Here is a 27,824-nt window from a genome sequence, read left to right on the forward strand (position 1 = left end):
CAAGACCTAAAATCCGGCTCTTCATAGCTTTGATGGGAACTCTCCATCTCTTATATACCACTTTGCCATAACCAACCTTTGTGTATTTCACAGAAATACAAAGTCAAATAGCTTTCACCTATTTTATTTAGATCTCTGTTTTTCCAATTCCAAACAAAAGCTAATATAAATTTGAAACAGGTAAGCACTAGTTTTTACCCCAAGGGAGCAGGCTTATACAGATTTACTCCAATAAAGTACTTAAACCTTAAGCAAAGCCTTCTTCATTTTAAAACAAAACAAAACAAAAACAAAACAAACAAAAAAAAAAAACAAAAAACCCTATACAGTAGTCTTCCTTAGGTTCATTGCACAATCTTAACAAAATATGTTCTGTCAGAACCAACTTTGACACTCCAAAAACACTATTTTACAATTTAAGATCACAACTGTTTTATAATTTCTACTAAAAAAAAAAAACCTTACTGGGTTTTTTATGACATTTTTGAAACCAGTATTTCCTGCACAATTTACCAGCTTTTAAAAAAAAGTGTCATCTCTTCAAGGAAACATTAATTCTATCATGAATGGTTTTTTGCAGCTACAAATATATTTTGTCTTACTTTTAATAGCTGCTTAAGCTACTTCAGACTCCAGGTCTGCTTTAATGTGTACAATTGTATCCACTCAGCAGAATACTCTTTTTACACAGCAACTTGGGGAAAGAGATCTGAAAAAGACATTGACATGCTAGGAAATGAAACATGACCTAGCAAAAATAAGAGGCAAAAATGCCTACAATGAATGAAATTCTTTTTTTTCATGTGAGATTTCTTTCCCCACTACTATTGTAGCAACCATTTCTGTTCATTAGAATGAATTGGACAGTGGTCTAGAACTGATTACAGCAAGCAAAGGCTGCTTTTTAAAAAAATGTATATACCTGTTACATTCACTTCTCACCCTCTGAATATTGATGACAAAATGTTGGGGAGGCATAACCAGCACAAATGGGAAGACCATCACAAATGAATTTCACCTTGTGCTTTCAGATACATTTAAGCATTTCAGTGTACAACAGTCCTTTCATTTCACATTTTAGTAAGATGCTGATGCAATGCAGTAATATGCAAAGCATTTTCTTTCACAAGGTCCATGCAGAAGACATCTTTTTTTTTAAGTTCCGAGATACAAATGATAAAAGAAAGATCCAGGATGAAGAAGTTTCACAATGTATAGTGTTCTGTGCATGAGTCCATTTTCTTCTAAACTCTGAAAGAATAAAATGGTAAGAAAACAAGAAAAAAATCGCTGCTGCATTCTGTGATCTTCCCCATTTTGCTGGCCAGTACTCTATTCTGGCATATAAGGGCGGAGGTGATCCTCAACGGTGCCAACCGCCCAGTGGGTGAGCTGTTCCTGTGGCAGGTACAGGCAGATGCTGCATAACTTGAAGATTGTAGCTTTGTTTTTTGGAGTCTGGAAAAGAAGGAAATAGTTTTTGTTAAATCAAGTTTAATCAAACTTTGTAACATAAGAATAATATGTAAGTATAATTTGTTAAACCCATGTAGTGCTGGTATTGACACTGAGGAAGTTAAGACTGTCTGTCCTTAAATCACAATCTAGTTCTAAAGACAGATGGTTCTCAAATCTCTTGAATTACAATCCCATTTAAAAGCCATTTTGGACAACTCAAAACTGAGGTCCTAGTCAGCATATCCAAAACAAAATTCACTGCCCCCCCCCAAACCTCTCTTAAAAAAAAATTCTTTCATAGGCTCTCAAGCTTCAATGTAATTCTGTTGCCTTTCACTCAAACAAAACATCCAATCCATTATCAAATCTTGTCATTTCTACCTTCACTACCTCTCATAGACATCACTCTCTCCCCCTCATCTTTCTCACCTGCACTACAGCAATAGCCTTCTAATTGGTTTCCCTGTCTTAAGTATATCCCCATTCTCATTCATCTTCTAAACTGTAGCCATGACCACATTTCCCTACAGCTCCCTCCAGAAGCAAATATAAAATGTTCTGTTAGCATTTAAAGCTTTTCCCAAATTCTTCCCCTCTCTTACTACTCCAAGTTCTCTTTAGAGTTCACACTATACTCTCCCTTCCATGAACTCTTATCTTCTATAGCTAATCTGGCCCACTTACTATCTCACAACACTGCCTTTATACTAGTTGTCCTCCATACCTGGGAAAATTCTCTCCCCTCACTTTCATGTCTTAGCTTCCCTGACTTCCTTGAAGACTCAGCTCAGATTCTAACTTCTGCAATAAGTCTTTTCAGATCTCTCCTGCAAATACCTTCTCCTAGACTGCTTCCCACCTATTCAGTAGATACCTTTTGATCTTTTTGCATGCTGTGTCCCCCATTGGAATGGGAGCTTTTTGAGGGCAGAGGCAATATTTGTCTTTCTTTTTATTTTAGTTTTTGCTGCTGTTGTTTTTTAAATAAAAACCCTTATCTTCGGTCTTAGAATCAATACTGGGTATTGGTTCTAAGGCAGAAGAGAGGCAAGGGCTAGGCAATGGGAGTTAAATGACTTGCCCAGGTCACACAGCTAGGAAGTGTCTGAGGCCAGATTTGAATTTAGGACCTCCCATTTCTAGGCCTGGCTCTCAATCACTGAGCTACCCTTCTGCCCCCAATATTTGTCTTTCTTTGCAACCTTTGTGTTTGGCACAGTGCCTAGCATATGGTTAGGACATGGTTAGCACTTAATAAAAACTCATTTACTGAATAACATCTTTTAGAAAATTATATACAACCAAACCAGTTTTTAGAAATCAAACTAGAGCCTTTCAATTAAGAAGTGGCTATTGGAGATTATTTTAGATTATTTAGTACTAACAGAAGACGGGGAGATGCATCAGCCAAATTATGAAAGGAAGAAGACTCTAGATGTTTATAAATTAATTTGCTAGGAGGAAATGCAAAAATGAAATGGTTTTGGTACCCAAAAAATCTAAATGCAGCTTACCAAATTATTAGGACTAAAAAGTTTCCACTACAAATTTCTAAAAGCTTAACTTGTTGATAACAAAATATTCTTTTCAGGGCCAACTTTCTGAATCAGCTATTTAAGCCAGGTGATTTGAGATTCTAAATCATTCCTCTGCCTCAAAACAAACAAGCATTTATTAAGCACCAACTCTTAAGCCAAGTACTATGCCTCAAAATTGCTGATGCCTTGAAGCCAAAGAAAAATGTCATAGTAGAATGTGAAATTTTATCCTTAAAATGAAAGTATCTTTGGAAAAGATAATACATTAACCATTTTACCTTAATGTAAATGAAGTTTAGATCCTTTCTTGAAAAGATTTTGAAAGGGGCAAAGGGAAGGAGAAAGATCTACAACACTAGGCACACCTACAGAGGAAGATTTGCAAATGGGAAAGTGGGAGTGCCAGTAAGATGACCACTTAATTTTAAGAATGTCCTTAATAATGACCAAGATCCACTTCAATCCAAAGAACTACAAACTAGCCTATCTTACTATGCAATCTCATGGCATGAAAATCAGAAAATTATTTGAATAACCAGAAATAAGTCAAGCACAAACAAGGATTTTAATACAATCATCATTTTAAAAAAACTCAGTATTTGCTTCAAAAATGTTATTTCATCACATCATCATCAAAAACACATAGTAAAAATAATTAATCTTTCTTAGGGAGACAAGAAGCATTTATTAAGACCCTACAATTGAGAGGCAGCTATGTATATGTAGTTTAGTGGATTGAGAGCCAAGCCTAGAGATGGGAAGTCCTAGGTCCAAATCTGGCCTGATACTTCCTAGCTATGTGACCTAGGCAAGTCACTTAACCCCCATTGCCTAGCCCTTATCCCTCTTTGGTCTTGGAACCAATACTTGGTATCAATTCCAAGACAAAAGTAAGGTTTTAAAATTAAAAACAAAAAAGAACAAAACCCCTATACTTGGATTCAAACATAGCCTCAGAAATCTCCTGAGTGACCTGGTTGCTTAACTCCAAATGCCTAACCCTTTAGTGCTCTTCTGCCTTTTAGAATAAAGGTTTTTTAAAAAGCCTATACTGAGTGCCAGGCCTGAGCACTTTATAAATAGTATCTATCACATTTGATTTTCACAATAACTCTGGGAAATAGGTGCTTTGATACTCAGTTGAGAAAACTGAGGCCAAGAATAAATGCCTCACCCAAGTTCTCATAGCTAAGTGCCTGAGGTTGTATTTTAACTCAGATCTTCTAGACTCCAAAGTTGTCTTTGTCATCAGCATGCTCTTGATAACTTTAAAGAGCTGAATTACTATATAAACATAAAGGCAAAATGGAAGTGTTAAGATAGAAAGTATTAAATCTGATTTGATAAACTTGCCTAAAAACATTGAGGGTGACAAAGAGGCTTATATTTTTAAGAACCAATCTTCTCTAAGTTTTTATTTATTATGCAATTTACCCACTATTACCTATTTCAACTTTCAGAAAGGGAAAATTTTAGAAATCATATTACTATGAAGGACTACCGATTATTATTAGAACACTAGAGTGTTCAACACACCTGTTAACTATTCATAAATCATCAATTCAAAGGCCACGTCTCCAATTAATTTTGTATCCTTAAACAAACTATAAAGTTATTTACCTGCAAGTGCTGTCTGTCAATGAAGAGAAACACTGACTGGTTAGGATTGTTGACAACAATTCCAGTCTTGTCCTTTCGGCTCAGAACATGCAGAAACTGTTTTTCGTAGTCACCGTGATAAAATTCAAACTTGGCCTAGACAAGAAAGATCTTGATTGATATATAACCGCATTTATACATCACAGTCCATTTTAATGGGAAAAGTAAATATAACAAAAAAACCCAGAGGGTTTTAAGGGATTAAGAAAATCATTTGAGAAATCAAAACAAAATAGACTTATTAAAAGGAACTACAGTAGAGCAGAAAGAACACTATTTGGGTCAGAGGTTCTGGACTAAAATTCTGGCTCTACTACCTAACAGAATCTTAAGAGTCAGAAGGGAACACAGATGTCACAAGTGAAAACGACATGAACTACATAAAGAGGAAACCTATTACACCTCTCAAAGCATTCCATTCTTGAACAGCTCTCTAATCAATAGGAAACGTGCCCTTACAGTCAGCCCAAATCTGACTTTCCAAAGCTTCGTCACCTAAAAACTAAATAAGCATGCCACTAACATTTCAACCACATCATTTATAATTGTGGTTATAAAACCAAGCAAAGATGGATCTTGAAGACTGCTTCAATAAGTGTATTCCTTCAAGTTGACACTGAGCTACTCAACTATTAAAGATTCTTTGGATCTAGTCATCTAACCAATCCCAAATCCACCCAATTGTACTATCTTCTATCCTACATTTGTTCCTATACACATGAAAAAAATTATTTGACAAAATAAGATATTTAAATTTAAATTCATGCTAAAATATTTGTGTAACAAGGAAATTAGAAATTTGGCATATGGAGAATCTATGCCCCAATGTGAGTTTAAAGATTTAGCAGACACTGGCTATTGTACCTTTTTTTCTCTGAAGGTTGGTTTTTAGATTCAAACTTGTGAAGATTTGACATTAGCCTTCACCCCTTTCTTTGATACCCAAGATAAACCCATTCTAAAGGCCCCATCCCATGACTCTGGTGTCTGGAAAACCAGCCATTTGCCCAGAGTGAGGACAGCTCTCCAATCTGAGAGACTTTGGAAAGGAACATCACTAAGTGCATAAATTGTATAGTAGTGGAAGGAAGTGGGAGCTTTTGGCTAGGAATCCAAAGTAAGTAAATAATTACAAATTAAGATACAGTCTCCAGAAAATTTTAACAAACTTAAGAGAACTTGGGTTCCACTTCTAGTCATGGTACCTATATGACCCTGAGAGCAAGTCATTTTCAAACTGTGGACTTCACTTTCTTAAATCAAATGAGGGGAGTGAAGTAGATCTCTAGTAATGTCAAATTCAAGTTCTTACCACAAATTCATTAGTTGATGCCTTCATATTCTATGCTGCCATTCAACTTCAGATAGTTTCAGTGTTTTGTGTGTGTGTGTATATAGGGGAAAAATCTCTTCAATTTAAAAACTATTCTATGTTCAAACTCAAATTTAAAAGATTAAATCTTACATTTATTTTGAAAAGCACTGGAATTTTTAAAAATATAAGGAAATTTTGCTTTGGTCTAGTGTAGTAATTCTAGAATTAAAGGTTGTAACAGTTTACATGCCCAGGTACTAAATGTACCAAACCTAATTTGTCAAATGCTGCTGTGCTGAATAGCAATGAAAAGACTCAGATTTTATCATCTTAGCCAAAGATTTTTAAACTGAGTCTACTTTTTTTTTATTATCTACATATCAATTTAAGGAAATATCTAATTTTTTTTACCTACTATATTCAAATATACTTTAAAATCACCTTACAGAATTTAAGATCATTCAAATCTGTCACTGTAAGTCATGATATAAGCAATTAACTTGACCTCTTTGTTTTAGCTGCTGAAACAAGAGAATTCATCACTTCAAGTAGTAAAAATTCCTGAGCAGTCCACAAAATTCACTTAGTTATGTGGTCAGTTTATTAGATATCACTCTTGCTTCCCCATTCAATATCTTAACGTTAGTGGCAATTTCAATGTATTATTCTTTCTTATACTGTGAGCTTTTTCTGAGAAGAACCACATTTCATTTGTAATTATTCTTTCCATTAATAAGCACTCATATTTTATGCTCCCCCTTTTATGGTCCAGTTTCTCATATTTAGATAAGTGATTCCTCTATTCCTAGAAGGGCCCACAAATAAACCAGTCCCTTCAAATGAATAGGTTCCCTTCAGATAACTATTTCTACCAATGACAACTAAAGTAAAACATATCTGGAATCAGTCACTGTACTATGCCTTAGAGTGGACCTATATTTTTTTTCTTTTAAGAAAACAAGTTGTCTCCTATTCTCACTCTGGAAAGTCTGTGAACAAACCAGATTCTTTTAAAATTTTCAAGTATTGAGGCAGCTGGGTAGCTCAGTGGATTGAGAGCCAGGCCTACAGATGAGGTCCTAGGTTCAAATCTGACCTCAAGACACTTCCTGGCTGTGTGACCCTGGGCAAGTCACTTAACTCCCATTGCCTAGCCCTTACCACTCTTCTGCCTTGGAGTCAATAAGACAGAAGGTAAGGGTTAAAAAAAATTTTTTTTTCAAGTATTGTACTCCCTTTCTAAATGTTATTACTCCAGCCCACAAACGGTTTCTAATCTACACACAACATTACTCAATCTGAAAAGGACTTCATTAAGAAAAAAAAAGACTTCATTGTTTAATCAAGGCACTTGTATTTTATTAAGTTTTAATTTTAGAAATAAAAATACCTGAACAGGCCTAAAGGGCTCATCAGATCCTTTCCACCTAGAAAATAGGAGACAGACAATCTTCTCAATATCATTCCGAGGCCAAAGAATGAAATCCATCTCCTGAGTACAGCCAATTACATCCTATAAAATTAGATGAAAAAAACAATGTTATCACTTGCTAGAGGGCTCAGCTATAATTTTTAAATGAAGAAATCGTGTAGTTCTCTAAATTTTAAAAGTGAGTTGGGTAGGATAATTAGGTGGCTCAGTGGATAAGCATCAGACCTAGGGTTGGGAGGACTTGGGTTCAAATCTGCCCATAGATACTTCCTAGTTGTGTGACCCTGAGGCAAGTCACTTAACCCCAACTTTCTAGCCCTTATTGCTCTTTTGCCTTGGAAAGGATACAATTCTAAGAAAGAAAGTAAGGTTAAAAAAAATTTAGTGTTACATATATGTAGGCAAATCACAGTTAGCTTAATGTCTGAACATACCCATACCATGCCTGAACACAGTAGATTTCTCATCTATACCTAAAGTGTCAACAAACAACACTTTCCTTATATCACAGATATAGCAATCTTGCCCAGTATAAACAGTCACTCTTAGTTCATTTACTATTTAGTAAAACTTAAACCTATATATATACTATGTTTCATATTGGGGAGCTAGGTGGCACAAGTGGATGAGTACCAGGCCTGGAGTCAGGAAAGCCTAAATTCAAATCCAGCCTCAGATATTTACTTGGCTGTATTGACCCCAGGCAAGTCACTTAACCCTGTTTGCCTCAGTTTCCTCATCTATAAAATGGGCTGGAGAAGGAAATGAAATGGGAAACCACTCTAGTATTTTTGCCAAGAAAACCCTAAATGGGGCCACAAAGCATTGAAGACCAGTATTTCTAAATCATAATCCAGCTCAGGGTTCCTGATGAACATAGGTGATCTGTGATTTCTAATAGGAACCACACCTGTAGTCAACTCCAAGTACCTACTACATGCCAAGCACTGTGCTATTCTATTATGTAATTGAGATCTCATTACTGAGTTCTATGGGCACAACCTCATCCTTTTTCCACTCCTTATCAGAGTGGCCTAGCCTTACTAGACCATGTTTCAATACTACAAAACAGCACCAAACAATTGTTGTTAAAAAAAAAATAGCCTGTTTCCAGAAGTTAGAACTCAGTAGAAAACACTATCTTAAAGGGATCACAAAGTCAGACATTACTGAAACAAATGAACAACTTAAATAAAACTCCTTTCTTCCTACACCAATGAAATCACATGTTCAATCAACCTTCATCCTTTCTCTCCTTCCCCTTATCCCAATTCCAACCTCTTTTCCTCCTCCTCTTCAATGCTTAGCTACATTTATTATCTATCTGGTCTGTTCAACACATTAGCTATTTAGATTAATCATCCAACTGCACATCAAGTTTTCTAAATGTTCTCTGAAGAATTAATGTTACGATTTATCAAAAAAATGGTAAAAAGCTACATAGTGGGTGGAGGGAGGCACACTATCACATAATTATAGGGAAAAGGTGGGAAAATGTACAACCAGAAAGACCTCCCAATAATAAAAAATAAAAAAATAATTTTTTTTAAAGCAAAGAATCAGAAGAGCGTGTGGTGCCTTAGACTGCCCTCTTAGACAACTGGAGAAAGCCAAACAAATGTATATGAATAGAATAGCATGCAGGCTTCCTGCAAAAGTGATGATTTTGGAGAATTCCAAGTAGTACAAACAGAGTGAACAGAACCAGAACAATTTACACAAGTACAATTGTTGTAATAAAAACAATTTTGAAAGGACTCTCATTGTAATTATTATCTCCAGTATTCATTGTAAAACATGCTACCCACCTCCTGAAAAAGAAGTGATGGACTTAAGGAACAAAAGAGAAACACTTAAAAAAAAAACAACCCAAAACTTGGCTACTGTGTGGATTTGTTTTGCTTGACTATGTTTATTATTAAAAGGGATTTTCTTTCTTAATTTGGAAGTGGTGTATGGGGAGAGTTGGCAATAGTAATGCCAAAAAAGAGGGAGGGACCATTAAAACATTTTTTTAGAATGCAAAGAAAAAGGATGTTCAGACTGAACAGCTTTGAAAGTAACAATTTATTACATGCCTTTTTAAAAGCATGCATATTATGAAATAAAAAATTAGCAGTTCCATAAAGAATCTTTTAACGTTATGCTTTATAAATGGAAATCCTATTTTTGACATCTAAATTCAAAACAAAAGCCCAATTATTAAAAGGAATGATTTAAATTATTTTCTTAAAGTGAGCAAGAGAAAGATTCCCAGTATAGTAAGTGGACCTTCTCCAGGGGTTTTGTAGAAAGGCATGGCCAAGAGTTACAAACAATGAAAAGTCATTTATCAAATTACAACTGGTACTTATTCTGTCTGAGAAAACAGCCAAAGTCCATGGAAATATTAAAGCACCTTTGTTTAAGATTCATTTCATACCTAGTCACAATCTTAATGGAAATAAGGATCCCTTTTTCCCCCAACTCGGATATGCCATGAATTCTATAAATTTTTACATGTGCCGAAGAGTTTTAAAAAGTCTGAAAAACCAATGAGTCCCTAACATCATAATTTTCTTGCTCTGCAAAGCAGGCAAGCTCTTTAACAAAAAATTGATTTTTGTGAAGCCATTATCAAAACTCTTCTGAGTATAAAGTTTTTATTTATTTGGAAGCATTCTACTGTCCCTCCCTTCATGGGAGTATCCAGACCTGACTTTAACTGTTGGTACTCCAAGGATGAAAATTTCACTGCTGAAGATCAGCAACTTTCAGTTTCTGAGTTGCATGGAACAGGTTAAGTGACTTACCCAGTATCTAAAAGCTAACATTGTCAGAGGCAGTATTTGAGATCATATATCTTGACTCTATCCACTACATGAGGCTGTCTTCTGTTTTATTGCAGGAATACAAATGACTTTTCAATTTAGATCTTAAAACCGTGCGCTCATGATTATTTGATATTTAAATTAAAATCCAATGAAGACGTCAAAACTGGTAAGTACACAAGTTAGCAAAGAACACTCAACACAGGAGATACAGTTTAAGTTTAAAGAAAAAAAAAGACATCTTGGATTTTGGTGTACTCCTGTATTTATTTCAGTGATTTGATAAATGCAATATAATTGATTTCCCAAAGGTAATATTTACACAAATGTGAAGCTGGTTCACTGTCTAAACACAAAATATATAGGGGAAATTAAGAGCAGAAGTGTGGTTTAGGCTAACTACATACTTAAGAAGGCAACTATATACACTGAAGGGGGAAAAAAAAACATCCCAAGTTTAGAAAGCTAAGAACTAATTGACGATACCCACAGGGCAAATGAATAGAAATTAAAAATTACAGCTCACTTGCTTTTAATTGACCACTGGCGGACAAGGTTTACCACAGTATAGTCTTAAGTTGGCCCCATAAGAGTTGTGAAATAACCTGAATTTCAAGTTATACTACTCAAAGTTGATTCAAGGTCAATCTGTCAGTTTGTTGTTAAGAATTATGATCCAATGTTTCTTGAATAAAAATCATAGCCATAGCAGCTATTTCCATTTTTAAAATATTTTTTATTGAAATCAAATTACCTCTAAAACTTTACAAGTATCAAGCTAGGTATAAGGAAAAAATAAGGCTCTTACCCTTCGCATGGACTGGTAGCGGGGAGCATGGAGCTGTACTACATCCTTCTGCAAAAGTTCTATGGAACTTTCCAAGGTATAGCTGGAATCTCGCACACCTTTCAGAATATTTTCTTCATAATTGTTTGTCATGACTGGTATCACTTCAGACACTTCAAAAAGTGCTGATTTTTTCTTCTAAAAAAATAATATTTTTATTAAGTTAACAGCTATACACATTTTGGTAATAGCCAGTTAAAATTTTAGTATGAAGTACAATCTAAACTAGAAACATTCTTAATTGTATTGTGCTTGCAAAATAGGGCATTTAACAAAAGGCGTCTTAATTTTTATTTTTGCTCAGTTAATATAAAGACCCTAACATTTCCCAATCTCTGCCAAAATAAGTTCACATTACTAGCAAGGCACTAATTTGCCTCCTTTAAAGTAAACTGAATTTAGCTTGAACTTAAAACGCCAAAATTTAAATTTCCATCATTAAAAAGAAAACTAACCAAAGAATAAGTAACTTTTAATATTTAGCATATAGGTTGTTCAGTCTTTCCTCCTAAATATACACGTATCAACATTTTTAGACAAGAACCAATGAAAATAACTTCTGAAGCATAGCACATTTAAAAAGTATTCCAAGATCTAAGATCAAGGGTTCCCAAGCAAACTATTTACCATAATAGTCATAATAATTGCCAAGACACTTCACTGACAGGTGAAGCTCAGGTGAAGTTTCTTTAAGGGGTCAAAGCTAATCTATTACTGAGTTTGTGCCAACCTTTTAGGTAAAATACAAATTTCAAAGACTAATCATTTAGTTTTTAGGTTGTACTCAGTTTCAATTTCATTCCTAATTGATCTCATACCCTAGCAGCTTTTGCTGAAATACTCCAGAAATAACTCAAAATCATTTCTACATGGTTATTGGAGGTAGTGATAATGATCACCTCGGTTGGAACAATTTTGAGTCTAACACTTCTAAAGAGAAGAGATCTCTGGCATTCACTACTTTGACACCTGCTTCACAGCATCTAAGCTTCCTTAAGTTTTTGGTTTATTTTGGGGGGGGGGGAGTATCCTCACTAAGTCAAAGTTTATCTTACCAATAGGATCACAGTTCACAGACAAAAGCAGTCACATATGACATGCAATTCAACAAATGGTTTAAGTGCCTACTATGTGCACAGCATTGTTACTGATAGTTTTAAAATTCAGCGATGGTTGTTCACTTAAGATGTAATGTTCATTTTAAAATTATTTAAAATCTAATCATGAATTTTAAAACTTTTAAACTATTCACTATTCCAAAACTGCATTGCCTAATCCTAAAAGCTGGCTTTAAAAACATTTCTGCCTCCCTCTTTAAGTGTTTTCTGAGTAAAAATTTCCTTAGTAAAATATTAATCAGTTGTGGTACCACTTGTTTCTTTGAAGCAGTTTCCTTTCTTGTACTTGTGACTTGTCAAAGCAGATCAGTCACTTAAACTCTCTAATAAAGTAGGGGCTAGCTACTGAATTTTGCTAAGGCAATATTTTAATGCTTATTAGTCCCTATTAATATTTTTAATATCTCTTAACTCAAATGTCACTGAAATGTGATTCAAATGTCAGATACTGAATCATTTACTTATTATTTTATGTAAACTTACAAGCAATGGCTTCCCACAATGCTAAAAGCCTACAACACAAAACTGATTACAGGTGGATAAAACTCTCCTTCCACCAAAACAAATTACATAGGTACTCTGATATTCACAGCTACACACATCTTGGACTTGACACATTGCAGGGACAATGTCAATTTTGAACAATTTTCTTCAATATTAGTATGCATACCTATTAGTTAACTTATTAGTGTTATCCTTTTATAAAGTCACCAGATTGTTCATGGTACAAGTTTAAAGAGTTTTTAAGTTACCTTCTCCTTGAATACAAAGGCAATATACATCTTGAAGTCAAACTGGTCAGCTAGAGATTCTTTTTTCTTTCTAAGCTGAGCACGAAGTCTGTTCAGAGCTTGTTTCTTCCGGGAGTTTGGGTCCCCCATTTTGTAAAATACAGGTGGTACTAAAGCCTTTGGAAATTGTTGCTAAACTATGGGCACTTTTTCTTAAGACTCAAGTACAACAGAAACAAGTCGATTTATTCCTGCTAATATGATTGAATAGCTAAAACAGCTGTAACCCAAAAAATGCACCCCAGGCAATTATTAGGAGACTATCATATTAGAGGGTTAACAAAAAAATTGCCATCCAATCATGTCTTGGACAATAAGATTTTGGAATGGATAGGATGGGGGAAGAAGGGAAGAAAGAGAGGAAAGAGTTTGAATCAAAAATTTTGAACACACATTTATGGGAGACAACTTAATTGCCAAAACAAAAACTGGGGGGGGGGGGGAGGGTGTTAAATAAAATTAGAAGCCTTTCATCAAGATTTAGGTGTACAACAAAACGCAGCTAACACCAGCCCAATCCTTTAAATCCATCTGGTGGGGTTAGTTTGGTTTTTGGCCCGTTTAAAAAGGAAGAGGATCAGAAGGGTAAAAGGGGAACTGATCCCCGATTTTTTTTTTCAAGGGTAAATGAATGAAACTGAAATATCCAATTGGGTTTTACCCAGCCAGATCCATGGCTGTGGTATCTAATTATTGTTAGTATTTCAGATTTCACTATTGCTATGTATCGCCAGTGCTTGTTATTGATTACACTTGGTGGAGAGCAAAGAGGAAAGTGCGAAATCGGTAGAAAAGGAAGAGAGGTACAGGATTTCCCTGCAATAAACTACAGTGTACACCGGGGGCGGGCAGCTGTTACCCAAAGGAGCCAACAGAAAAAACAGCGGAGTCATTACCAACTTCCCCATCACCCACATTTTCACCCTCAGGCGGCTGCAGCTGCTGCCAAGGAGGATCATGATGGCAGGAGGAGAGGGGATACAGAAATACCGTTTAATTATTATTCCCGCTCTGTGGTGAGATCTGATATAAGTCCGGGATCCTGATTTCCCCAAGCCGGCGAAGAGTGCGCTACATTCCCCCAGGGTTCCTTACTGAACTTGACCCTCTCTCTAGCAGCTCTGGCTCTCTCTGGGTGGTGAGGAGTACGATTTAGCTGTGGGTGAGCATGGCAGGGCAGGTTGGCTCTCCTGTCCCGGGAAATGGCCAGGGCCCCCACTTGCCCTCTACCCCGCCCCCACCCCCTTTTCCTCAGCGACTCACTCGCACCACGGGATATTTAGGGTCACTCGGGGTTTCGTTCATCTCATCGTGGAAGCGATTCCAGCCCCCCACCCCCGGTAGGGGTGGATGGAAAAAAGAAAAGTTAAACAATTAAGAAAATAAAAAGTTGTTAGAAAAAAATTTTAACAAAAAGGACCCTCCCCCCACCCCTTAAAAAAAAAATCCCAGTTTTCGCTTAGTTTTCCCTCATGTTGGGCAGATCATGTTCCCAAGTATTGGTTTTAGGGTTTGGGGAGGGCTGGGAAAGGATTTCCTTTTATTGTTTTTGTTCTTTTTTAGGTAAACAAAAACAGATGAGGAGAGGGCTGGGGCAGGCTTGGGCAGTTTAGTGGGGCTGGGGTGGGATCCCCTTCCCTGTGTCCCCGCAGAGACCGGGACTCACTGACCGACTCTCTTTTTCTCTCTCGGGTGGGGTGGGCTCGGGCTTTCTTAGCCGCAGCCTGCGGGCGGAGCGGTGGCGGCGGCGGCGGAAGAGGCGGCGGCGGCAGGGGCGCTGCTAGCAGCACGGGCAGGAGCCATGTCAAGAGAAAACCACCAGCCAACTGAGCCCCTCCATCCCCGCTGCAGTGCGCACTGTGACCGGGCCGCCCGCGCTGCTGCCGCCGCTCAGCCCCCACCTGGGACCCATAGTCTAGCTCGGCACCCCGGGCGGCAGCTGAGGAGGAGGCGGTGGCGGCGACTGGGAAGGAGGCAGGGAGAGAAAAAGAAGAAGACAAGAGGAAAAAGGAGGAGAGAGGGGGGTGGGAATGGCGCTGGCGGTGGGGGAGGGGAGGGGAGGGGACCCTGCACTAAAGGGTCCGTCAGCTGAGTGAGCCCCAAGAATTAAGTTATTCCTGTCCGAGCATCGGCTCTCGCTTGTCTCTTCCCCCCCACGAGCGGGCTCCGGACTCTCAGGAAAAGGACGAGGTTGATGAGGGAGGAAAAAAAAAAGGTTGAAGCAGCAGCGGGTGGTAGGCGTCGACCGACGGTGGCACAGTCTCGGGCTTTTTTTTCCCACCCCCACCGGTGGCTGCAGAAGCGGCGGCGGCGGCGAGCGCCTCCCGAACCGGGGCAGTAATGCGTTTGAGGAAAGAAGCGAGGAGAACAAACAACTTAAAATGGCAGCGACGGCCGCTGCGTCACCCGCCCCTCCGCGGCACCGCCCCAAGGCCACTGCGGCTGCGCGTTCCTTAGGCCTGTACCACCGTCTCCAGAGTAGAGGGGAAAAAAGACAAGAAAAGGGAAAATACATGGGATAAGAGGATAACAAGAAGAAAACAAAAATAAGATAGATATATGTAATTTTAAATTTTAATGTATCTTGGCAAATTTAGCTTCTATAATGAATGAAAGTACTCATAAACAAAGAAATTACTAAAAAAATCACTCCCCCTTCGATTATGGTTTCTCCAAAGGGCGTGAAGGGTCTCCCCGCCACCCCCTCTGCTCCCCCTTTGAGGGGTCGCGTGTAGCTTCCAGTCTCCTCCCCCCAGTGACGTCAGATCCCCCCCCCAATTTCTCCCCACCCCACTTCACCCCCCACGAAGCACCCGGATGGAATTGTAGAGGACAGCTGGGAGAGGGAATGAAAGTGATCCCGACCAGGCAGTTAGGGAGGAGAACAGAAATTGGACTGGGAGGAGAGGTACCTGGGAGTGGGCCTAAGGAAATTCCTTCCCAGAGGTTTATGTTCTAAATCGCTAATCACCCAACTCCACCCTCCAACGGAGGTCCACCGCAGCAGGGAGGAGGGAGCGAGACACTTTTTATAACTAGATTCAAGTTCAACTTCATCACTCATCATCCGGAGAAACTCCTCCAGCCAAAACTGCCCATTGATCTTCATTCCCTTTATTTCGTGGAACCAAACCCCGCGGAAAGAGCGCTGTATTTGGAGCCAGGATCGGGCTTCTGCTACTTACTCGTGTGTTTAACTTTGGGCAAGTCACTTCCTGAACCTCGGTTCCTCAATCTGTAAAATGGAAGAAGTCAGACTAGTTGGCCTCAAAATCTACTAAAGTATTGTTTTTAAAATGTAAAAGGAGGGGATGAAGGATGTCGGAGGCCCCTTGTTAGGCTGAAGCCTGTGGTCATCTTTCCTCACCGTTCCTTCTGCCCCAGACCAAGGTTCTGTATTGTGCTTGAAACTAGCTCAGAAACCTCACTTTCCCAGATAAATTGTGAAGTCTCAAAAAAAGGGAGGAAGAAGCCCTTCTTACAGTATTTGTTTGGTGTTTTCCTGTTATCGGATCATAGTGTAAATTGGACACCCCAGATCCTAGAAGGTCTGGACTAAATTTTAAGGTCCTTAACTAAATCTACATACATCGTTTTAAAATTTTTTTATTAAATCCATCTGGAAGAACAAATGACCAAAAATATTAAGGGAATTGGAAAAAATACGAAGGAAGATGGCTTAGTTGTATTGGATTTCAAATTGTAACATAAAGTAGCAACCATCAAAATTACAGCCACTTGTCAAGAAGGATTAGGGTTAAGAAAATATGTTTTTTTTAAACCCTTATGGTCTGTCTTAGAATCAATACATGTATTGGTTCAAAGGCAGAAGAGAGATAAGGGCTAGGGAATGGGGTTTAAATGACTTGTCCAAGGTCACAGATCTAGAAAGTATCTGAAGTCACATTTGAACCCAGGGCCTCCCATCTCTGGGGCTGGCTCTCAGCTGCCCCCTGGGCTAAGAACATTTTAGAGTTAACTGAGTAGTGGCTAGAAGCCAGCCTCACAATTGAGTTAGGGGTTTAAATTCTGCCTCTGGCACACATACTGACTGAGTATCAATCATTTATTCTCTCTCAAGATCCTAGATTGAGCATTTCTATATTGTGCCTTATTTGGTATAAAAATGCCTTCCTCACTTGGAGTTCCCAATACCAATGAAGTCACAAGTTCAATCTGAAAAAAAAAAAGTTATTGGTTACCTCAAATAAAGTAGTTTCATTAAAGAGGTGGGGACAGAAGTCGGACTGCAGAGAATTAAAGAATAAATGGAAAGTGAGGAAATAGGGGAACAGGGTAGAGACTGATTTCTCTAGAATATTAGCAGTGAAGTAAAGAAATACAATACCATAATTTGAGGAAGTAGCATTGTCAAGAGAGAAAATTGTTTTTAGAATGGAGAGACATTGAAAGTGTCTGTAATCAAAGGAGGAGGAACTACTAGGGAGGAAGACTTTGATGATGAGAGAAAGATTAATAATAGTTATTCCCCAGTAGAGAGGTAAAATGGGATTAAAGGCAGAAGTGGAGCAGTTAGCCTTATCAGAGAGAACCATTCCATCTTCGAAAGCCAAAAAAAGTCACACTTGCCTTGTATAGCATATAGTCCTTAAGTATTTTTTTAATAACCTGCAATCTGAAGGAAAGAATCCTGAGTTTTTAAGTATCTCTTTCTAAACTTGAAATAAATAGAATCTGCCTAGAGTATGTTTCATTATCTTGTAATCACAAACTAATGGTTTTGACACAGTGCTGTTCCAGGTAACAACAAAAGATCAACAGGACTATTTCAGTGCATGGATAAAATCCAAAAGACAATCTTAACACATGATTCATTTAAGCACTGATTCATGTCTCCCTGAGTTGTCCTTGATTTAAGCCTGTGATTTCACTAATGAAAGAATTCTTGCATTATTGCTATAGAAATGAGAAATAGGCTAAAAAGAGCTATTTCAAAAATTCTCAAAAAAAACAAGGCTAGTTCAAAAAGTCAATACAACAAACAATACACATGTGTTTTATACAATGTACTATGCACCATACCAGGAAGAGGGCAAGAGAAGACATAATCCCTATTCTCCAAGAGTTTGTAGTCTAGAAGGGGAGATAAGACAAACACTTAATATGAATAATAATGTTATAATATAATGAAATTATGGGAGAGGTTCAAACATAGCAGTATAAGGGGATTAAGGAGAAATCATTTATTTGGTGGAAAGTGGGAGGTAGTGTATGAAAAGATGACTCCTAATCAGGACATTGAAGAAAGAAAGTTATTTTAAGAGGAGTAATGGGGGAACAGGAGAAGGGGAAGGCATGTCAATGGGAAAGGGCAGATCAAGATGGAAGAAGAATCTGAGGTTTCGAGGTTGGGTAACTTAGAGAATAGACATTGACATTTTTTTAAAAGGAGAGGCAAGATTTTGAAGGGAAGAAGTAAGTTTAGTTTTGGACATTTTGAGTTTTTTGTGACAACATGACATTGTTAGAAATAATTTTATAAAGAAATGTATCAGGTCATTTGGTAAAGGAGAGGCAGTAGGTGAGAATTTGTGGCTGCCTCTCTTCTAAGTTCTGGAGGGTTTATATTGGATTTAGATGAGGGTACCTCACAGACCATAGAACCACAACTTTGTTGTAAGAAAGCAACTTGAAAGCAAAGTGGATTGAGATAGATATGAGTAACTATAAGTATTCAACAGAATTTTGGCAAAACCAAAATACAAGGGAAACAAAACATTGGATGGACCTAAAACAAGAATGCTTTGGGTGATCCAGGACATAAGAGAACCCACAACACCTTGTAATTTGTATTCCTGGAGAGTTACTGGAATCAGGCAACATTCTAGATATGGATCACCTTTAATCACATAAAATTGGAATTGTCAGTATAATAATTTTTCCCAAACAACATAATAAATAATTTCCTCCATAGTATCCATCTATTTTTGAGATATAGGATTTTGTACAAGGGGAAAAAAGTTTTAAGAATCATTCACACATAGTCAAGTAGTAAAGATATTTGAGTGGATAAAGCCATCATCAAGCAAAAGAATGTCCAAGAGAGGTGAAGGCCTAAAACAGAACCTTAAGGAACATTCACATTTAAATTGCTAGAATAAGATGAGAAACTTGTAAGGAAAAATAGTGGAATTAAGAATGCAGCATTACAAAATCAAATTAATATTGAGGGATATTTAATAATGCCAAATGCTGCAAATCAAGGAGAATGATAATTGATACAAGTCCTTTGGATTTAGCAATTGGGAATTCATTGGCTCAGCTTTTCTGTAGGTATAAATGGACTTAACTGCATTTTGTTTTAAGTGACACATTCAGAGTCTGCCACAATAGTAGGCAGACTTTCTGAGATACACAAAAAATTTCACCCACAAACTGTTTTGAGTAACTTAAAGTTCACCATTCCTTCTATTCTCAAAGGTTTTCTGTTCTTCAGGGACTTCCTATAAAGAGATCGTCTTTAAACCTGTCAACTAATACCTTAGGGGGGTTGCTCAGTCAATAAGCATTTATTAAGTAGCTATAGAGTGCCAGCATTTAGCTAAACACCAAGGAGTGTTATTGTTTAGTTGTTCAGTCATGTTCGAAACTCCTTTGCCCCATTTGGGATTTTCTTGGCAAAGACATTGTAGTGGTTTGACATTTTCTTCTCCAGTTCACTTGACAGGTGAGGAAACTAAGGCAAACAGGGTCAAGTGACTTGTCTAGGATCATATAGCTAGGCTGAGACTAGATTTGAACTCAGGATGATGAGTCTTCTTGCCTACAGGCCTGGCATTCTTTTGTGCCACCCCTCTGCCCAACAACAACAAAACCCTCCAGAAGCTGAAAATCTAAAGGAGAGGGCATGCAAACAAGTACATACCAGCTATTTACCTGATAAATAGGAAATAATTACCATAGGGTAGACCCTAGAAATATTAAGGATTGGGAAAGGCTTCCTTCTAGAAGGTGGGATTTTAGTTGGAACTTGAAGGAAAATAGAGAAGCCAGCAGGTGGAGATGAGGAGGGAGAGATACCAGAATTGGAGGACAGCCAGAAAAAAATGCTTGGGGTCAAAAGATGAAATGTCTTTTCAGGTTACTGGATCAGAGTATAGTGGAGGAGGAAGGGAGGACAACAGGCTTTTGTGCTTGGGAAAGCATTAGAGTTTATTGAGCTTTGTGGTGAAAGTGTGGATTAAGGAAATTATACCTAGATTTGGAGTACCTCTAACAATAGACTCTGATAAAGGATCCCATTTTCACTCAAGACATCCTGAAAAGAATCTATGAAAATCTAGGAATAACACCAAAATATCATATGCCTTATCATTCACAAAGTTTAGGGCAAGTGGAGTGCATAAATAAGGAAATAAATACTATGGTGGGGAAGCTCTGTGCTGAAACTCATCTGTCTTCCCATAGCTTTGTTTTTCCTACATACGAGGCCAAGAACAGATTTACATATATCATTCTATGAAATGCTCTTTGGACATGCTCCTGTCAATCATTCTCTAAGGTTTGCATCTCTCAGTTTTTGCAACAGTTTTTGCAAACCTTTCATCCTTTATCACAGTGGTGACATGGTAGAAGTCAAACTTTAGGAAAATCCCTTTAGTATCTGAATGGAGGATGGATAGAATGAGAAGACACTTGTGGCAGGCAGACCAAGCTAGTCCCAGGGTGTATAACAGTATCAGAATAGAGAAAGTTTATTAGAGAGATGTTGTGAAGATGGAATTGATAGGCCTTGGCAACAGATAGCTAAGGGAGATGAGAGATAGAGGAGTTGAGGATAAAACCTAAATTGGGAGTCTGGGAATCTAGAGGATGCTAGGTCTTCTATGATGATAACAAAGTTTGGAAGAGGGCAAGATTTAGGGGGAAAATGAATGAGTTCTGCTTTAGACATTTTGTATTGAGTTTAAGATGTTTCCTGGACATCCAATTTGAGGTATCTGAAAGGCAGCCAGAGATGGGAGACTGGCCTAGAATTTACCCTCAAGAAACAGGAGATAGACCAGGTACTTGGGAGGGAAGAGGACAAGATAGGGGATATTTGAAGGTCAGAAAAGTCAAACTTCTCTATTTCACAATTTTTCCAGATGACAGGCCTACTCAAATTTTCCTATCCCTCTTTCTACATTCTATGATCTAGCCAAAGTGGGCTTTTCTCTGTTTATTATTACCTTTGGCATGCTGTCTTCCATTTCTGAGACTGCACTGACCATCTCCCAACCTTCCTGAGAACATCCCCTCCTTACCACTGCCTCATAGAATTCCTCTCTTCCTTTAAGACTATAAAACAGCAGAGATTCATGTGGCCTTTTATTGCCCCTAAACTAAAAAAAAAAAAAGGCTAATTGCTTTAACAGGGTGTGGTTGATTAAATCTCTTGAGACAAATGGGGTAGGGAGAAGGCAGAGAAAAGATCTCCCTGGGGAGAGGATCAGAAATGCCTGGGAAAGACTGGGCTTTGCTCCTATCTAACCTGGAGGAAGGAATAAAAAGGATCTAATACCAGCCAGTCAACTTTACCCTTCACAATGATATTCACACCAATGACATACTCACTTTGATGTAAAAAGTGGATGCAAGGCTTTATTTTTCTTACCTTTTGGGGAGGGGCAATGTGGCTAATATGAAAATATGTTTTGCATGATTTTACATGTATAATTGATATATTGCTTGCCTCCTCAATGGGTGGAGTTGGGTCTAGAGGGAGAGGGAATTTAGAACTCAAAAACAATTTCAAATAAATGCTAAAATATATAAATAATAAATTTATGTTGTTGGGAAAGGCAAGTGGGTACAAAGCAGAATGGTGCAGGAGATAGGGCATTAGGCTTAGAGTCAGGAAGACCTGGGTTCAGATTGTCACTCAGACATTTACTATATTGTAACCCTGAAGTCACTCAACCTCTCTGAGCCTCAGTTTCTTCATTCGTGAAATGAAGGGATTGGATTCAATGGTGACAGATCATTCTTAAATCCATGATTCTATGAAACTCTCAACTGCTAGTGTCCTCTCTAACTACTTTGTATTTATTCTTTTTATATTTATTCTCTATCTCATTACTGATGTACCTTTTGTCTCCCCTAATAAATGTAAACTCCTAGAAAGTAGGGATCATTTCATTCTTATCTGTAGCCCTACCATCTAGAAAAGTGCCTGACATATACTAGGTGAATAATACTTATTGATTGATAGCCATGAGTCATAACAATCTGGGTCAAGTAAAATTTACTACGTTGTTAAGGTCTTCCACCTTAGCTGCAGAGGTCTCCCCAAGAATTGAAATTGAAATTATAAAAAAAAATGGTGGAGACTACATTAAATTTATTATAACCACTGGAGAAGGGAAAATGAACTTTCCTTCCTGAAGGGACTGTGGGTGTGGCATGTATAATCAAAGAGAGCTACTTAGTTTTGTTGAATGTTTTTTTGTTGGTTTTATTACAAGACTAACATTAAGAACCTATTGCAGGCCTTTAGGTAGTTTTGGGCTGGGGCATAATTTAGCTTCCTTTTCCCTTCTCTCTTAGCTCCAGACCTAGCATTTGGCATAGTGCCTGGAATAGTAGGAACTGAATAAATGTTTTTTAATTGAATAAGCAAGGTTTAATCCTGTGTGAGCTTGGCTTCCACTGAGCAGATGAGATTAGACCTCTTTCCCCTAAACTGTATCTCACATAGCTTCACCGTGGTGCCCCCAAGAAAGATTTACTTAAAGTTTAGGTTTGGGGCTCATGTCTAGGTCCCCTCAAAGGGAAGATGTACAATATGAATCAAACATAGGATAGTTAATTAATTTCTACATGTGCATAAAGATGCTAATCGATATAAAAGATAGCTTTCAATGAAATAAATATTAAAGATGGGATTCAGTAGCTTGAACTTTAACAACAATTGCAGTCTTTTGGGAGGCTTATTCTGAGGAAAGTTAATATTGAATTGTAATTGTTTATTAGTAATATTTCCATGTGAAATCATTTTCCCTTTACTCTCCCAAGTTCAGGCTGAAATAGCTTGCTTTCAAGCTAAGGTTACTCTTACTCCCACAGGCTGACTGACAAACTGCTGAGATGTTTTGACTCTTTACAAGACCTTGAAAGGATTAAAGCCTGGGTGGAACTCATTTGAAAGTAAGGTGGGTCTACACATTTCCCCAGTGATGAAGAGTAAGGATGGAGGAGCTAAGGTCTCTAAGCCTACCTTCTTTCCTCTCTCTCTCTTCTTCACCTGCCCCCCACCCCCCATTTCTGTCTCTGTCTCTGTCTGTCTGTCTGTCTTTCTCTTTCTCCCCATATTTTTCTTCTCTTCTTCTCATCTTTCTTTTTTCTCTACCCATCCTTCATGTCCTAATCTCTCTCTTTTTCTTCTTTCCCCCCTTTTCCTCATGCTCTCAGTCTACTAATGTACCTATGAGAATTCTACCACTGATTTTCAGAATCACAAAAATCTAGAGTTAAGGATTTGCTGATTTCTCTCCAAAAGAATTTGACTAATGTCATTTAATTTTATTTACCAAATCCAGTCTCTAAACTTAGAGAAATAATCAAATATCAATAAATTGTACAGTTTGTCTGACACTTGGTTCTTATTAATAATAATAGCTAATAGGACAGTTAGATGGCTCAGTGTATAGAGAACCAGGACTGGAGTCAGGAGGTCCTAGGTTCAAATCTGGCCTCAGATACTTCCTAGCTGTGTCACTCTGGGCACATCACTTAACCCCATTTACCTAGCCCTTGTTCTTCTGTCCTAGAGTTGTTACTAAGATAAAAAGTAAATGTAAAAATAAATAAATAAATAAATAAATAAAGCTAACAGTGGTTTTTCCTGGGTCATGTGACCAATAAGATGGAGGACTAGACATTTCCTCTGATTCTCACTCTCACTCAAACCTTTCCAAAACAGAAATTATGCAACAAAGATAAAGCAACTACAGCTGTTTCCAAGGTCTAGGTTACCAGGAATCTGTAGCATTCCAAGCATATTCACATCGAAGAAATATAAATGATTGTATGGTTACTGTGTCTTCAGACACAAGGTTTGAACTCTGATATCTGTGGGTGGACACTCTTGACCTAACCATGCTGCCTTTGCTCAAGGCAGACTCATTCACATTTGGCGCCTAGTGGAATTCCTTTGTAAAAAGCACGGGTTGAAGTTTGCATGCCCAAAAGGTGTCACCATTACCTTCCCATCCAATCTGAATTATCTATGCTTTGTGTGGTCATTGATCCTGGCTATGCCCAATAAAGCCTGGGGTAAAGGCGTGATTCTCTCTCTGGTTCCAGCAATCTTAAAGCTTCACTACTGTCTCTTTACTAAGGCCTCTCTGAGCCACATGCTTTCTATCTCGGAATCCTTCCTTCCACGTGTCTGCAAACTATCACATTTTCCTCTAATTCTTCTACTAGGGAAAATGTCATAGGGATCACGCCTGCCCTATCAATTGCTTTGACTTGTCCGTGTTTCTCATTTTTCACTCATATTCTCAGACTCCTCGCTTCTTCTTGAGTCCCAACCCACAAAGGAAAAATCCCTTTTTGTAAGCACCACTAACAGGTTACAGAATCCCAAAAAAGGGTTTAAAAAAAAGACAATCATGAGCTGATATCTACTTTGAGCTAATTCAGAATCCAACCCAGATATGAGGATGCATTCACTGACTCCAGGACCCAGCCCAAGGCTTGCAATACCAAACTGACTCTCAGGCCTCCTCTCCCTTTTCCATTGTCATAGAAATCCAGGCTCCTGGAGTTTACTTGGGCTACAACAGTCAATACCCTCAGGATGTCTGTGCTGAAAAAAATCTCTGCAGGAAAGCAGAAGACAGGAAAAGGGGGAAGACATATGTCTATGTTTGAAGTAGAACTCAACACAACCCTCCTCCCAGAGCCTCAGAGATCCAAACTACAGAAACCAAATCTATAAAACCCCAGTGCAGCAATGCTAGTGCCAGAGCAGGACATGGGACAGGAAACTCATTCTATGTGTGTATGTGTGGAGGAGGAGGGATTACTAAGCTTGAGAAAAATAGTTCAGAATACAGATGAGACCAGTTCTGTCTAGTCAAAATCATTTGGACCGGAAACCTAGGCTAGAATCATGAATTGGCCAGTGTGGGAGGAAGCTAAGATACTTTGAGATCCAGCTCCCAGAAGGAATCAGAAAATGAGCAACAGAAGGGAAAGAAGGGAGAAAAAGTCTGAAATGACCAACGATCTCAGAAAGAAAACTCAAAGTCCTTGAATTAACAAGGAAATTAACAAGGAAAAGATTAACAACAGAACAACATATGACCTCCAGATCTAGTAATCAAGTTCAGGCATCTATGAATAAATTCTTCAAAACAAAGAAATATGTTCCAACACTTAATGAGACAGAGGGCTCTAATATAGGAAAACATGGAACCATAATACTGTTTCTGAGGGGTTCAAAAGAAAAATAAGAATTCTGAAAGCAGAATTTATGCCTACACAAGCAAAATATGATGGGCAGAATTAAAAAAAAACAACAACAATGGAATCTGCAGTGGCAAATCTCAAAGAAACAAAAGAGAAAAGAAAAGATTGGTATGGAAAATACAAAGAAATGAAAGAACAATCTAGAAGAGAAGCAAAAGCAAGCAAAACATACTAATCTTGAAGAAAAATATAGGCTGTTTAAACAATCTAGAGATTATAAAGGCCTCTCAGGAGAATATTGCAAGACAAAAAACCTGAACATCATAATATGAGAAAAAATAGAATTGCCCAAAACTTTTTAAAATAAAAAATGAAATACTGTTTGAAAGAATTCATGGACAGCCTCCAGAAAATAACTCAAGGCTGCAAACTCCAAGACATATAGTAGTTAAATTTAACAATTAAATATAGAAACAATAAGTTCTATAAGTGATCAGGAGAAAATCTTCAAATACAAAAGAAAGAAAATTCAAATACCACAAGACTATTTTGTACCTACTAAAAAAACTGAAGAAGGAATGTACTATTATTTCTAAAGAGCAGTGCAGCTCAGGATGTAGCCAGTGAGGAAACTGAGGAGATTGGGATAGCAAGTAGCTAATTGTGGCAACCTAGTGAACCACATTGCATCTTGTGATTCAATTCTGTAACTAGCTCATATTTCCTTTTTATACAATTATGGGTCTAGTCCAATTCTATCTTATGAGAAAACTTTATTCAATTTTAAGAATTCGGAGGAAACCGTAATGCATTTGTTAAACCTATTCCTGCCTGGCTAGGAAGGGGGACCACCTCTACCTACTGCTTAGACCTTTACCTAAGGTCCTAGATTGTGCTGACCAAAAAGAAGCCCATCAGATCCAAATATTGATGCAGGACATTTTTTCACAACTTGTACATCTCAAGCATTCTATCTATCTTTTCTGAAAACTGGCCCTATACTGATCAATCAGTTATGTTTCCATATTCCCTTGACTGTTTACAGATACTTGGGGGAGCAGAATTCCTTTTTTTGGTGAATTTTGGGAATTGTATCTGTTCCCTCTCTCAACTTGGAAAGTCTCTAATCATTTCTTCAACTAGAAATCAGATTACCCACCCCAAAGAGATTAAAAAAAAATGTTTGTACAAAAATATTTATAGACAAGCTCTTTGTGGTGGCAAAAAATTGGAAAATGAGGGGATGTTCCTCAAATGGAGAATGACTGAACAAATTGTGGTATCTGATAGTAATGGAATACTATTGTGCTGAAAGGAATGATGAACTGGGGAATTGCTATAAAAACTGGAAAGAACTCCATGAACTGATGCAAAGTGAAATAAGCAGAACCAGGAGAACATTATACACAGTAACTGAAACATTATGGGACTATCTATCAAATTTAATAGATTTTGCTCCTAATAGCAATGCAATGATCCAGAACAATCCACATTGAGAGAAATAACTCTGGGAGTAGAAACACAGAAGAAAAGCATGATTTATTACTTATTTTTATGGATATGGGATTTGAGGTTTGCATTTTAAAAAATTACTCTATTACAAAAAGGAATAATATGGAAATATCTATTGAGTGATAATACATGTATAACCTAGTGGAATTGCTTGTCAGTTCTGGTAGGAGGGGAAGAAAGGAGGGGAAGGAGAGAACAGGAATCATATAACCATGGAAAAATACTTAAAAATAAATAAGAAATCAGATTACCGTACCTAATTTTGTATCTTGATTAATTATTTTCTTTTAATTAATTGACCTTATTTGATTTTTTAAATATATAGCAGTCTGACTTCCCCTTAATTTGAGGTCCAGCCCTAAGCTAGGGTAAGGGCCTGGGTCTGATTCATTAGGCAACTGGCATGTATTGTTTAATAAATCGACACACTTGGAAGATGGAAACTTCATTTCCTCAGTCATTTCATCTTTTCAGTGGTGACATTCTGCAAATCCAAATTTAAGCATAAATGAAAAAATAGGGTTATTCAATAAAAAAGAGGCATTTGACACATTCTTAGAAAGAAAACCAGAACTAGAGGTATTTGCTTCTTTAACACATCAGACAACAGCAATGCAGGAGGAGTGAATAAATGCAGCAACATTTATTGTCCTGTAAGGGTAGCAATAGTTATAGAATGACAGCAGAGAGAGCCTTAAGAGACTTCTTTCTAAATTTATGCAAGGTGACAAGGATGAAAGCAGAAAGCTGGTAGAGCTAACAGTGTAGAGGAGGGCCTGAGGAATTATGGACAGAACCTGGTGACAGCTTATAGGTGAATCAGTTCTTTTTGTCAGATTATATTACAAAATAGGAGGGTATATGAAGATGGGGAAGGGGGAGTCAGAGATAGAAAGGAATTTGTCGTTGCTTGGATCAAAACTG

The 27,824-nt window shown here is 37.7% G+C and overlaps 1 protein-coding gene across 2 annotated transcripts; it reads right to left on the reverse strand.

Moving 5' to 3' along the window:
• Positions 1-108: 108 nt before the first annotated feature.
• Positions 109-15,403, reverse strand: C3H6orf62 (chromosome 3 C6orf62 homolog). 2 transcript variants are annotated; one of them, XM_056823517.1, is made up of 6 exons: positions 14,232-15,384; positions 12,930-14,124; positions 11,021-11,197; positions 7,361-7,483; positions 4,617-4,751; positions 109-1,458 (listed from the first exon to the last, which is right to left on the reverse strand). In XM_056823517.1, the coding sequence occupies exons 2-6, from the start codon at positions 13,056-13,058 to the stop codon at positions 1,333-1,335; spliced, it is 690 nt and encodes a 229-aa protein (XP_056679495.1). In that variant the 5' UTR covers positions 13,059-14,124; positions 14,232-15,384; the 3' UTR covers positions 109-1,332. The 2 variants fall into 2 exon arrangements, with proteins under 2 accessions (XP_056679495.1, XP_001366695.1); XM_001366658.4 differs by having other exon boundaries at positions 12,930-15,403.
• Between the last annotated feature and the right edge of the window lie 12,421 nt (positions 15,404-27,824).

The sequence above is a fragment of the Monodelphis domestica genome, chromosome 3, assembly GCF_027887165.1.
Source record: "Monodelphis domestica isolate mMonDom1 chromosome 3, mMonDom1.pri, whole genome shotgun sequence".
In the NCBI taxonomy this organism is placed as follows: Eukaryota; Metazoa; Chordata; class Mammalia; order Didelphimorphia; family Didelphidae; genus Monodelphis; species Monodelphis domestica.

What these genes read in the sequence shown, in the direction of transcription:
- C3H6orf62 (XM_001366658.4), bottom strand. Translation starts at nt 13,058, where the DNA reads ATGGGGGACCCAAACTCCCGGAAGAAACAAGCTCTGAACAGACTTCGT. An exon ending in CCTTTGTATTCAAGGAGAAG is followed by an intron (nt 11,198 to 12,929) that starts GTAACTTAAAAA and finishes TTATTTTTTTAG; the next exon opens with AAGAAAAAATCAGCACTTTT. An exon ending in AGCCCTTTAGGCCTGTTCAG is followed by an intron (nt 4,752 to 7,360) that starts GTATTTTTATTT and finishes TTTCTTGTCTAG; the next exon opens with GCCAAGTTTGAATTTTATCA.